The 14,613-nt window shown below is 38.8% G+C and overlaps 1 protein-coding gene across 1 annotated transcript in view; it reads right to left on the bottom strand.

The window, feature by feature from the left end:
• Positions 1-517: 517 nt before the first annotated feature.
• ZRANB3 (zinc finger RANBP2-type containing 3) overlaps positions 518-14,613 on the bottom strand; it is an 86,425-nt gene continuing 72,329 nt past the window's right edge. The window contains exons 12-15 of the mRNA XM_008051524.2: positions 7,168-7,278; positions 5,625-6,027; positions 3,123-3,254; positions 518-1,077 (exon numbers count right to left, since the gene is read on the bottom strand). Coding sequence (XP_008049715.2) covers positions 979-1,077; positions 3,123-3,254; positions 5,625-6,027; positions 7,168-7,278 — 745 coding nt within the window. The 3' untranslated portion in view covers positions 518-978. The remainder of the gene's footprint in view (positions 1,078-3,122; positions 3,255-5,624; positions 6,028-7,167; positions 7,279-14,613) is intronic.

The following is a 14,613-nucleotide window of genomic DNA, read 5'->3' as shown; positions in this document are numbered from 1 at the left end:
TTTTACATGTATGTTTTCAGTTGTTTAATAGTTTTAACAATTACTTTATCCAGGACCCTAGAATTATCCACAAACAACATAGGCACAATTGGCTAATTTTCAAAAGGATCTTCTGGCTAAGAAATAAAAAAAAGAAAAGCAAACCCCAAAATGTGGACCCCAAGCCCATTCAGGAGACATCCAGTGAACACGTTGCTCCTGATTTTTTTTTTTGAGTCTGAGTCTCACTCTGTTGCCCAGGCTAGAGTACAGTGGCATGCTCACAGCCACTGCAGCCTTGACCTGCTGGGCTCAGGTGATCCTTCCGCCTCAGCCTTCCAAGTGGCTGGAACTACAGGCACGCGCCACCATGCCTGGCTAATTTTTTGATTTATTGTAGAGATGAGATGTCTCCAAGTTGCCCAGACTAGTCTCGAACCCGTAGACTCAGGCAATCCTCTCACCTCGGCCTCCCGAAGTACTGGGATTTTAGGTGTGAGCCACCGTGCACAGCCTGCTCTTGCTTCTTTAGCAGGCTGATCATGTTTGGCCCAGAATTCCTGAATAATGAAGATTTGCCTCTGAAATTTCCCATAAAGTTTTGCAGTGTTCCATTTATACCTATGACAGTCCAATGCTAATCCAGAAGCATTTTTTTTCAGATAATTGAGAGTATATTTTTTCTAACATAATCCATGCACAATACAGTGATTAAGCCATATTAGCAGGAAATAAAAGCCTAATAAAAACCTGCTGAAACATAATTGAGAGTCTGCATGAAATCAAGACCATAGAAATATTTAGTATTGCATCTCAGTTTCTTTGAAGAACTTTCAAAAGATATTTAACACTAAAAATACTTAGTACAAAAACAGAATTTATATTCTTGATTTTTGTTCTGAAAATTTTCACTCAACATATTAAATAAGCATGGAAAAATATTTGCATTAAATTCTTCCACATAGGGCCATTTGTCATCCATTCATATGTTTGACTACTTTACTTCTTTACCAAAAATCGTGTGATGTCTGATCCGTGCTTTGATGTTAGAGACTGTCTTCTCACCTGGCTTCTTTCCTTGGCTTGTCTGGCAGTTCTCTAAAAATTCAAAAATATGCATGCACACATTAGGAAAAAAGTACTGGCCACAGAAGCTCAAAATTTCTTTGCATTGTCAGTCTGGAAATATCTAGATTGTCACTACCCCCATTTACCAGTACTTGGCCATCAGAGGGGTTCACAACCCCCTCTAACGCCACAAGGCAGAGCACCTCAGCCGTTCTGGCAAGTGCTCTGAGGTTCTAGGTTCATTAGGATCAGACTGGGAGAAAGCATACAACTTTGGTGGTTGTTCTGCTGCCCAGTGAAATCATGATTCTTCATTTGGGTCTAGGGAGGTCATGATTCTCCTCATCTAAGTGGGTACTCATAAGGCATCTTGTGATTTCCCAGAGTAGAAAATCCACCCACTTCCTAGTCTCTGTGTCCAAAAGCCATTCCCAACTCAACATATAAGCTGACATAGAAAATAAAATGAGATAGACCAGAACTCGATTCTTCTGCTAATCCCACAAATAAAATTTTTCATGAGAATCTGAAAAAAATAATAACAGAAGGGGTTGTATTTTTTTTTTTCTTTTTAAAGTGAGAAAGCAGAATTTATTGAGAGGACAGAGAAGCTCCCACAGTGGGAGGGGACCTGAAGGGATTGCCCCTTGGGTTGTATTTTCTTTGGCTATTTCTTAATTCTCTTATAGATCCTGAATTTGACAATAAGTTACACAGAGAAGTCAGATTCCTTTTTTTTCCAACTGAAGTCCATGTGCATGTGAGGTGATCAGGTGGAAAGTGTGAGGAGAGACTAGTTCAAACTTAGATGCAAAACCAAAGAAACCTGCCTATGTGACATATCCCATTTATATAAAAATGTTTGTGAAGAAACTGAAATCTAAACTATTAAAAGATGGCTAGTAAAAAGCTCATACAACATGAACATTGGCAAAGGATCTTAATGGTTTTTAAAAGTGCAAATGTAATTGGTTAATATCTTTAAAAAACATCAATGTCTTCAGTAAAAAAAAAAAAACAACGGCGGCACCTACTAGTGTAGTTACATGGGCACTCCGTTCACTGTTGGGCTTTGGGAAGCATAAATGGCTAACCTCCTTTGGAAAACAGTGTGATGATAAATCCTACACTGTCAAAAATATCCAAATACTTTTGATTTAGTGATTTTTACATCTGGGAATCTATCATAAGGAATGACCTCAAAATGCAGAAGACAGCTTTTTCGCAAAGAAAAAATGTGCTTAGTGGCATGACGTATAAAAGCAAGAAAACTTAAACAACTAAAATAGTCATCAGTATGGGAATGGCTAAATAAACTACCATAGCGTCTCAACAGAATACTGTATTAACACTGATTTATGCAACCATTTTAGATGATATACATTATAAATAGTTGGAGAACATGGGAAGATGCTAAGATCTTGCCATAGACAAAAAAAAAAAAGTTGAATACAAAGTTGCATATTGAATATATGTATCTTTCTAAGGTTATCAACAGGTACTTCCTTTGGCTGGACTGCCTGATAAAAATTCAACTTGGTAGCATAAGTAATACTGCATCAGTTTTTTTCCTTTCATTTTAAGCAATGGGCAATTCATTGTTCAAAGATGTGCCAAGGTTAATTGGTTTCATATTTTGACCAGCAATGCAATCTTTGGATGTTGAGCTGAGTTGGTCCTAGAAATAATTTCTCAATGTTCTCAGATACTTTAGGATATCTTTAGCCATATGCAAACATGTGTCATTGCTCCAATTCACCACACTTCCAGTTTGAGGATCTGGGTCTGTTCAAGACTGTGCAATATGTAAGTTGTATAATTTCTTTCAGGAGGTGGTGAAAATGTCTTGGTCCTAGACAGAATTCAAAGGGAAGCAGCTTCTCTTGCATCTGTGACTGAGAATTTACATAGGCCTTGAGAGGAAAGGCAAGTGTTAGGCAAAGAAAGAAAAAAAATACATCTTGAATCTCAGACCAGGGATAAAAATTCATCCACATAGCTTCCCACACCTGTATGCACAATTTTCCACTTGATTTCTCAGGACGGAGTCAAAACTGTCTGAGAGCTTCACTGACCTCTTTGTGACAGACTGTGCAGAGAGTCTGCAGATTGTCCAGGGAGCACTGTCCTCCTCCCCCGTATACTGGTTTAATGTGATCCACCTGCCAGAAATGTCCTTCCCCTGGGTTTCTTATCATTTCATTTAGCTGCAATAAGGGCACAAGATCAGCAATTTTCAACATACACTGTGGGAACTGTTGGTTTGGCATTGTGCAGACATGTTTATACAGCAAAATCATGGGGAAAAATACATTAGGATGGCTTTTTATAGCTTTTATTGTAAGTAGAAAAACCCTCTGGGTTAGCAGTTTGAAAGCAATAAAATGTATCTCTGAAAAAGTTTTTTTCCCCCTTACCTAACCTCTTTGAAAAAAATACCAAGACTCATGACAGTTGGGAACAATTGGTTTTCTGCACCTTTAAGTTAGTTTACATATTTATTTACAAAACCAAAGCTATGAAAAAGAATAAGAACAGACTGGAAATTTAAAACTTCTCAATACTACTGATTCAAATTATCTTTAGTTGTTGACCAAAATACATCTGTTATTATATCAGTGGCAGTTTAATAGCTATCACCCTGGAACTTTTATACTATTCGCCAGAGAATTTTCCAAGTTACATGGACTAGAATGAAATTTCTATAACAAACTTCTGCAACTTGTATATTTGGAATAGACAAGGTATCCATTTAAAGTAGCCACTATTTAGTCCATATATACCCACTTTATATTTAACCAACAATAGCTACATTAAATTGGGATGTATTTTAACATTTTATCTGTGGTAGTAAAAGCAACTCACACCATGGCAGTGTAGTTGTTTAATATCATAAAGATGAGTATGACACCTGTGCTTATTCCCTTGGTCTTGGACAAGGAAGAAATTATCATCAGCTTCATGATTATAGGCCATGGGACCCCATGATTATTTCTAAAGCACGTTTAAGAAAGCCTGTCAGGCACAGAGACCTGATCAATAGTGCTGGCCCATGAGGAGCAACAAGAGGCAGCAAGCTGGAGCCGTAAACATTTTCTAGCTGACTGCTTTTGGTGCCTGCCTTACTTTCTCTTCTGTGCTGAATTCCCTAACCTCTGTTAAAAGATACATACTGACATTTGTGTTTGAGGATGCCATTGTCAGAGCAACTATAAACGGCAGGCCTGTGCATCAAGCAATGGCACAGTCTTAGACAAAAATTCATTTTGGTTCTGCCTTTTATGACCAACTGCTCCTCTGGCAGAATTGATGATCCAGAAGGTGCTGCTTTAGTTTTTTCCTAGTAAGTGTATGGCAAGTGACTTGGGGCCAAGCTTTAACAACTTTTGAAAGAATCACTCCTCTCCGACTGGTCCTTCCCAGTCTGAGCTCTGTGGTGTTCTTTACCCCCAGAGAATGTCTGTTTTGGATGCCTGTTATGCTACTTCTGCATTCCTGGAAAGACTGCTTTCAAAATGACCCTTATTCATTTCATTGTGTGTCTTCTAGAGGCTTTCACCCTGAGGCAGCAGTAAATGCAGTTTAACTGGAATGGGTACATTATGTCCCTTACTGATTAAACCAAGGGATCTTTTGGGGGAACGTTAGATATAATTAGTGTATTTCCCTAGTTCTTAAAGATTTGCTAATTCATCTTTGCAGAAATGTTTATTAATTTATTTTATCATAATTCAGCAATACTGTCCTAGGTAAATAAAATAAACAACTTGTCTAATTGGCAGGAATTCATCTCGTATTTTAGTAGGCAGAAAGTGACTCAGAAAGTGATCCTTTGAAGTTAAGCACACTCTAAAAATTACACATTTTGCTTTAGTTTGAAATTTAGAACCATTGTCTAGAATTTCTTTTAAAATATTCCAGGATAAAAATAGAAGTCAAAGGACAGAAGAAAACGAATGACAAAATGATAACTATTAAAGTTGGGTGATGGGTTTAAGGGTTCATTATTCTTTCGATTTTTATAAATATATTTGAAAATTCTAATATTAAGAAGTTAAAAAATAGGCTGGCTGCAGTGGCTTATGTCTACTACACTCTCAGAAATTTGGGAGGCTGAGATACGAGGATTGCTTGAGCCCAGGAGTTTGAGACCAGCCTAGGCAACATAGTGAGAATCTGTCTCTAACATTTTTTATAACAAAAAAAGTTGGCAGGGCTTGGTGGCTCATTCTGTAATCCCAGCGCTTTGAGAGGCAGAAGTGAGTGGATTGCCTGAGTCCACGGGTTTGAGACTAATCTGGGCAATTTGGTGAGACCTCATCTCTACAAAAAATAAAAAATTAGCCAGGTGTGGTAGCACATGTCTGTAGTTCCAGCTACCTGGAAGGCTGAGGCGGAAGGACGGCTGGAGTCCAGCAGGTTGACACTGGGGTGGCTGGGAGTGTGCCACTGCACTCTAGCCTGGGCAACAGAGTGAGACTCCAACTCAAAAAAATAAAGTTAAAAAACAAAGTTAGTGAGTCAATATTTCACTCAATACAATGCTGCCTTCTATCTGTTACATTATTATAATTTACCTGTTCTAACGGTAGCTTTGAAGTCCAGGTAGCATCCAGAAGATTCTTCCTCTGACTTTTAGGGGCATCTCTCAGACGTAAATAGAGTTCTTGTGCATTCACATTACAAAGCTGACATACACCATGTTCAGTTTCAAATACTTTGGCTCGCAGGTAACTGTTATTAGATCGAATCCAAAATTCTTCCTGACATTTCAGAGAGCAAAACCGTGAATCCCAAGCGTTCGCTTTACACGCTTGCTTAGTTTGGCAAGTGGGCTGCTGACAGCGAAGGCAAAGTGGACTTCCTTCATTATCCACGGCCTGCAAATAGCCTTTGGATGTAGAAGGATTCTCAGCGAGATCAGCTTGGGCAGCGCAGGAATTTTGAATTGGGACAAAGGTTTCATCTTCAAGGAACTTTCTAGAATTGAACAAAGCACTGAATAGGTAACTAATGAATGGTGAATCTAAACAGTCACAGCTTCATATAAAGGCATCAATATTTCTATATTGATAAACAGTAAATACAAATCAGTGCGCAAATGAAATAGCTATAGTCAGCACTCTATATTCCATGTCAAATAAAGAAGAGTGGTGTGTTAAAAAAATTAATTTGAATATAAATATGCTGCCTCTTTTGGGAATTCAGATGGCTTCATGTTAATCAATCAGACTTTGAAACAACTGGAGAAGTTTGAAAATGAGAAGTTAAAAAATGCTTCGTCATGCTGGGAAAGAACAGGCTAATGTAAAAGCCCAGCTGAAGGTTAATGGCTACCCTGCTCTATAAATGTGTGGGGCCACACACCTCAGAGAGGTCAGAGAGGTCATTACAAACTCTTTCCTCTAGCCTTTGCTAGCTCACAGAAAACAGTCTTCACAGCCATAAAGAGACAGTGAAGCAGCTAACAGTGCTGATAGGAATTAGAACAGAAGACTTGCTCGGTATTGTGTTTCCTACAGGGAAACTCAGAGTTTACTGAATTAAAATTAGAAACAAAACATGAAAGGACATGTGCTCAATTTGTTAGAATAAAGGAAAAAGGTACACTATTCAATTTTGTTGAAAGGTCTTACATGGGAAGCAACGATAGCTACTTTGCCTGTTTCCCATGGTTATTTGTTAGAGGAGTTGAAAGAAAGACTTCTGATCATAGCAAGAGCTCAAGATTGTGAGACAGAGCTCACAACTGATCTTAGGTCTTCTCTCAAGCTTGGTCTACTACTAAGCCCTGGGGCAGGTCACTTAGTCCACCTGGTCTCAGGGTCCTTCCTCATCTCTAACTTCTAAGACGAGGACCCCATCTGCCCATTTTAAATAGTTATCAACATTTTGGCACTCATTTTCATCTGTCTTTTGACTTCTTTTTTTATTCTAGGATATTTTAAAACAAATTCCGAACAGGAAGATCGAAGAGCTACTGCATTGTGAAAGATCTTTGTAACCTCTCAAGTATTCACACAAAGGGTAGGCATTACTACAAAAATCAATACGTACATTTAAAGGAGTAGTCTTAGTACTAGTGTGTCCTAATAATAGAACACAAATAAAAAACCTTACTTTGTGAAAGGATCCCTTGGCCTGGACTCCTTTGTGATCAGACGAACATGGCCACCTGCATTCTTCACCTTGGTCATTGAGGCTATGGCAACATCTTCTCTGGTTATGTATCTAAAACAATAACATGTTAAACAGATTCCCTCTCTCTCTCTCTCTCTCTCTCTCTCTCTCTCTCTCATATAAGAGTTTCTCTATTTCATGTCCACATTGCTCCTTGCAAAAGCAATAGGAGAAGCAAGACACAATTCTATGACTTATGTGAATACTCAAGTTAGAAAATGAAATTTTCTCCCTTTACATTGGTGTTCATTATGTGGCAAATATATCTTTGTTCCAAATTAGTTTTCTCAAGATTTATTTTTCTAAGAAATTCAAGTGTCAGTCAATATCCTTTGGACCGATTTTCATTTAGGGGATAAAAGAGTGGGTATGAGAATAAGAAACGATCAAACACATACACAACTGACAGCCTTAAGCAAACTGCTTGGAAAGCTGTGCAGAAAATCTCTAACAGCATCTTTACCTCCCCCTTGGCCTTCCTTTCAAGACCTTCCCAAATCACCTCAGTCAGTTATAATAGTGTATCAGTATATTTGGGTAATGTGATTCTCTTTTTAGTTAACTAGGTTCAATCACATCTTCTATAATCTCAAGGTTGTTCCCCTTATTATCAGCCCATAAAGGCTTTGGAATCTTCTACTGAAATAAAGCCACTCTTAGGTGGGATTCAGAACCTTATTATACAACACTAACAATTCCACACAATAGTTTAGGGACTGGAAATAAAGAGGAAAGTTATTCCAATTAAAGGTGGCAGGGGAATTTAAGTAGGTGAAACGCAATTACCCAATTAATTCCTTCTAATTAATTGGCCCAGTTTCTCTGGTAGTTTACAACTATTGTAGATTTTTTTTGAAATTAGTTTAAACACAAATTTCTTCATCTTTCTGAGTGCTTCTTCATTTGGTTGCTTGATAATAAAATTAAAGTTGAATCACAATGGAATTATGAAATTGTAGGTAAAACTTTAGAAATGTGTTTTAATGTTATTAAGGTAGATTCAGTAATAAACATATGTCCTTCTTTTTATAAACTATTTTATTACTTTTTGAATAGGTAATATACACACATGGTTCCAAATTCAAAAGGCAAACAACAGTGTTTATGGTGAAGAGCAAGTTTCCCTCCCATTTCTGTTCTTTTTTTCCCCTCCCCCAAAGCTACGTCTGCTGACAGCTTTAATATATCCTTTTAGAAATAGTTTGTTTTTATCTGAGTATAGGTATATGCCTTTTATTTATTTATTTTTCATTTTTATTGACATACAATTCACAAGGCATAAAATTCACCAGGTTAAAGTTTACAATTCAGTAACATTTTATATTAACAAAACTATGCAATCATCACCCCATCTATTCCAGAACATTTTCATTACCCACAAAGAAATCTGTACCCATTATAATTATACTTATATACTATAGAGCACTACATATAAATATACTATACATAGCACTCACTTCCTATTATATCTTTTATTTTTATAAATACATGATAGCATAGCATATACACAAATCCTTACCTTGCTCTTTTTACCTAAACATACTTCTCAGAAATCTTTCTGTATTATGATACAAAAATCTATTAAAATCAATACATACATTTAAAAGAGTAGCTTTCCTATTCTTTTTAATAGTTCCAAGTTATTCCATTATTTGGATAAACTATTTAATATATTTAGCCAGTCTCCAATTAATGAGCAGTTAGGCTGTTTCCAGTCTCTGCTATCACAAACAATGCTGCAATAGATATCCTTATTCATTGTATTTTCTACAAATTAAGTATATGTAGAACAAATTTCCAGCAGTAGAATTCCTGGGTCAAAGGTCTTGGGTGCTGTAAATATGGGTGGATTTTGACAAATCACTTTCTTCTGCGGTTGCATCAGTGTACGTGTCCACCAGCAATGGAAGAGAGTATCTGCTTATTTACATTTTCACTAGCACAATGCCATTAAAAAAATCTCTGCTAATAGTGGTAGGTGTCTCATAATAGATTTAACTGTGTATTCCTCCTATTAAGAGTAAGGATGAATATCTTTCCATGTTTGCATTTTCACTTGTGTTTCATTCTTAAAAAGTCAAAAAAAAGTTACAGTAAATTCTTTTAGAGTTCTTTAATTTGCCCTTCTAGTTCCTAATCTTCCTCCTAGCCCAGTCTCTACTCCAATGATTTCTTCAACCATTTTGAAAAACATGCTTTGCCAAAGTATTTCTTCAACCATTTTGAAAAACATGCTTTGCCAAAGTATTTCTGTGGATTCCAAATGAACTCAAAAGCTTCCTAGCTTTGAGGGGCAATGGGATATTAAGCTTTGCCTCAGGTATTATTCAATGTTTAAAAGTTTAGAAACCGAATTCAGTAACGTTAAAAGATGCTGATAAATCTAGTCAGAGATTTAGAAACTAAAAATAACCTCTTGTTTTCCTACAAGAGATTTAAGTATACATTTTTGGAAACCCACAAGAAACAGATCAATCAACTCCAAAGAAGGGAGTTGACAACTTTTCAAATCTAGTTGTAGGCTGCCAATATTTAATTTTTCATTGAGGTTTACTAGGGAATTCACCAATTCTCAAAAAGATTATGGTAACTCCCAATTTCGGTAAATAGGAAAGAGAGAATATTGTCTCCCAACCTAGTTCCTGGATAGGGATGGGAGTGGAAGACGGCAATTTTTGTAAGAGAAGAATGTGCATTGGAAAATAGCCCACATCAATGAACATGATCCTGGGTTCTGGGTTGTTAACCCGCTTTGGAGATCAGCTGTGGCTACAGGGTGAAATAGTTAGCATCCTAAACATGACTGGGTTCCAAGTGAATTAGGTCTGCCTCTGAGAAATGGAACTCACTCAGTAACCGAAACATAGCTGGTGATCTTGACGTTCTTCAAATTCAAGAGTGAGTTACTCAAAACCTGACTGCAGGCTCTGAGGCTGGATGGAGCCTGCAAACTGGTGGATGTCACCAGAGAATAATCTGGTTGGAGGACTGGCTGTTGTTTTGGGGTGATGCCCAAAGTCAGTATTTACATGTCTTTTCTGGGAACCATTCAATATTTTTAAGAGAGAAATCTTTGACCCTCCTGCATAGGAAGTAAAAGGTAGCAATTAGCATCCTGAAGGCGGGGGGGAGGGTCTGGGAGTTTTTATTTTCAAAACAACACCTCTCTTTATCTCCACCAATCCTGATGTTTCCAAGTCTGGAGGCTCTCTCGTTCAGTTTCCTTAGAAAGTAGCTGATAGGACAGTGGTAAGGAGGGGAATCCAGTGTCTAACGGACTTCCAGTCAATGCTGTTGTTAGCCCCATCTTTCACACCTGCTTCCAGAAATACATGGCTACTCCAAATTACTGAAACACAGACCACTGGGCTCTGTGGCAAGAATCAGAATGCTCTCTGCTAGTGCCTCCACTCTGAAGGTACATAGGTTTCACTTCACAGCTTTGCTAAGTCGGTTTCCCTGAAGGTCTCCCTCTCTGTTATCAGTCACCAAGGACTCTAGCTATACCTCCTTAATAGCTCTCTTCATTCTCTTTCCTTGTTTCCATTGTTAATGCCTTAATACAGACCGTCATTATTTTTGTCCAGGCCTACTACAATAGTCTTTTAACTTGGGTGGCAGGCAGAATTTTTAAGATACTCCCTCGAATTCCTGTCCCCAGATCATTAAATTAATCACTAATCTAGGTAATGCTATAAAAGGACTTTGCAGATGTAAATAAGTTACCAATCAGCTTGCCCTAAAATAGAAAGGTTACTGGGTGGGCCCAGTGTAATCACAGAGCCCTTAAGAGCAGAAGTGGAAAGCAGAGAGATTCTAACCAAAGCGGAATTTGATACACTCTGAGATGTAGGTGACCATATTCTAGGACAGAGAGAAACTTCTGGGAGTTGATAGTGGCCCCAGCTAACAGCCAGCAACAAATGGGGACCTCAATCCTAAAACTGCAAGGAAATGAGTTTTGCCAACAATCTTAGTGACCTTGGAGGTGAATTCTTATCCAAGTCTACCAACTAGAGCCCAGTTGGCCAGCACCTTGATTTCAGCTTCTGTGAAAGCTAGAGCATTACTAGAAAACTAGTAAGAGCCAATTTGGACTTCTGACTTACAGAATTGTGAGATAAGGAATGTGTGTTGTTTCAAGCTGCTAAATTTGTGGTAATTTGCTATGGCAACAATAGAAAATGAATGTAACTCGTCTCCCCACTTGGAGTATTGCACTTAAAAAATTTTTTTAATTAATTAATTTGTTTAAAAGAGGCAAGATCTTGCTATATTGCCCAGGCTGGTCTTGAACTCCTGAGTTCAAGCAATCCTCCCAACTTGGTCTCTCAAAGGGCTAGGATTACAGGTATGAGCCATTGCACCTGGCCGAGTCTTGCACTTTTTGATTTCATCTCCCAACTTCTGTCAGAGCTAGCTCCTAAAAGTATAAATTTCATTATTCAATCTGCTGCTTGTTAGCACAAGTTATATCCTCAATATATTATCTATACATAATTTTATAAATAACACTGTGTCTGACTTTGGTTTGTATGGATTTTGTGAATTTACTTTTGCTTTTACACGTGACCAGTCACCTTTCCCAGCTGGTACTTTAAGTGGTCATCCATGTATGATGGAGAAAAAACAATAGGACATGTCTAGAAATAGCTAGAATTATAATCATGTAAGAAAGACGTATTTTAAGCCAGGTTCGGTGGCTCAGCCTGTAATCCTCCGCTTTGAGAGGCTGAGGTGAGTGGATTGCCTGAGCCCACGGGTTCGAGACCCACCAGGGAAACTTGGCGAGACCTCATCTCTACAATAAATAAAAAATAAGCCGGGCATGGTAGCGCATGCTTGTAGTTCCAGCTACTTGGAAGGTTGAGACGGGAGGATCGCCGGAGCCCCGCAGGTCGAGGATGCGGTGGCCAGGAGCAGCCACTGCACTCCAGTCTGGGTGACAGTGTGAGATTCCAACTCAAAAGAAAAAAAAAAAAAAAGAGGTATTTTAATACTTTTACTAAGACTATGGTTACAAAAATGAGAAAAATGGAGAGGACTGGTAGAAGTATTGAGAAAAATGAAAATAGGTATTGTGCTTTTAGATATATATGTGGGAGAGGAGGGGCAATACGGTGATAGAACCAGTCACAGTGTGAGTCTCTGCATGGGTGAGTGTGCCTAAGAATGAATCTGCATGCGTGTTTTTATGTGTAAGTGGGTGAGCGAATGTTCGACTGAGGGGAGACATGGGGACAAGTACCCGGGACTCCCCTGCAGATGCAGCTGCAACTTACCACTGCTCTGAATTCAGTACCTCCCAGACGCAGGAACATCCGTCATTGTTGGGGCATCTCTTGGGAAAAAGCGGCAGAGATCAACCGCCACTTGGCACCTGGCCTGACACCACCAACTGCAGCAACAGGTCAGGCACTGGCAGCGGGGACCATGGAGAAAGGGCAGGGAAGAAGTCTGGAGTTGAGTCCCACCAGAGAAGACGCCAGCCTCCCAGTATCCTCCCTGGTCAATGGCGGATACTCCCGGTGCACAATACCTAGAGAGAGCAGCTGGCTTGGGAAGCCAGATGCCCCACTCTAGACAATAGCCCATTCAAAGACTCTGCAGTTAGAGTGGGAGACCTAGCAGCAGATGAGTAGAGTTGAGTTTTGATCTGATCTCCCGCCTTTCCCCAGCAGTCTGTGGGGCATCTCACCCACATGGAGAGCAGCCTAATTGGCCTGCGCAGAGTAGGGAGTCAAAAGCAGAGGTGCTTGGGAGATGCCAGCAAAAAAGGAACCCGAAGTTCCAGGATCAGGCACAAGAGGGAGCAAGAGGGAGTGCAAGGCTCACAAGTGTTTTGTTTTTTTTCCCTTTTCTTTTTCATTTACCCTCTCCATACATATCTATGTGTATGTGTGTTCTGATTTGATTCTCCCCTTTTTCTTCTCCTCCTCCTCCTCCTCTTTCTTCTTCCTTTTTGCTTATGGGTATATTTGAGGATGAGTATATCTTCATTTTTGTCTTTTTCTTGTTGTTTTGTTTCTTTGTTTACCCGTTCATTTGCTTGCTGTTTATCTTCCCTTTTCTTCTTCTTTTTCTTTGAACTGGGTTCCAGGAGGCTCACATCCCAGTCAGCAGTTAGTGCGATCTGCACTAAGCTTTTGAACTAAGCTTTTGAACCTTAGCCCCCATTATACCTTAATCAAATCTCAAAACTTCAAAAAGAAAGTACAGCCCCCAGCCCCAGTCTGGCTTCAAAACTGAACAAATCCAGAGGCTCTACATAGGTAAGAATAGGAGATTCTGCAAACAGAAGTGACAGCTATCGCCTCTCTTACTGAGTAACAGAAATTAAAGAGGGAAAAAGGGGTAGAAATCTATCACAAATGAAGAAGAATCAATGGAAGAACACCGGTCCCCCTGATCCCTCGAAAAGCAGAGCCTAAGAATACAAACTTCAGAACTCAGACAATGAAGAGCTCACAAAATGTCTGGTCTCTGACCACAAATCCTGACATCAGGTATTGATAGAGATGGTGAATAAAAATCATGAAAGGCAAGAAGATGGAATGAAAGAGTTGATAACAGAGATGATGGCAATCAAGAGCACAATGAATGAAATAAGTAACAGACAAGCATGGAAAGCAGTATTAACCAAGCAGAAAAAAGAATCTCAGAGCTTGAGGACTGAAATATGGAATTAACTCGAATGGCTAAAAACATAAATAAGTTTAAAAAGACAAAACAAAGCCTATGAGAGATGTGTGATTATATTAAGAGGCTGAATTTATGATGTGTGATTATATTAAGAGGCTGAATTTATGCCTGATCAGCATTCCTGAGGCAGAAAGGAAGAGAAGACAGAGAACACCTTGAAACAAACATTCTGTGAAGTTATCCAAGAAAACGTCCCTCACTTCATCAGCGACACAACCATCCAAATGCAAGAGATTCAGAGAACCCATGCAAGGCATCAAATAAGAAGATCAACTCCCAGACACATAGTAACTTGCTTACACAAAGTAGGTATAAAAGAAAAAAGTCCTAAAGGCAGCAAGAGAGAAAGTTCAGACTACCTACTAGGGAAGACCAATTAGAATAGCAGCAGACTTATCTACAGAAACACTACAAGCTAGAGGAAACTGGACTCCAATCTTCAAAGTTCTCAAAGGTAAACAGTTCCAATCAAGACTTTCCTACCCAGCTAAGCTAAGCTTCATCAGTGATGGATAATTAAAATCCTTCCCAGACATTCAGTCCCTAAGAGAATATGCTGCTTCCAGACCAGCTCTACAGGAGATGCTTAAGAAGATATTAAGCACAGAAGAAAGAAAAAAAAAAAGAATTATCATGCACTTCTCAGGAGAACAGGAAAACACAGAATCAACAGAGAATACATTA

Source organism: Carlito syrichta, unplaced genomic scaffold, assembly GCF_000164805.1.
Source record: "Carlito syrichta isolate Samal-C Ts95f unplaced genomic scaffold, Tarsius_syrichta-2.0.1 Scaffold185600, whole genome shotgun sequence".
In the NCBI taxonomy this organism is placed as follows: Eukaryota; Metazoa; Chordata; class Mammalia; order Primates; family Tarsiidae; genus Carlito; species Carlito syrichta.
Note: the sequence above shows the minus strand (reverse complement) of the source record. Positions and strands in the feature narration are given on the sequence as shown.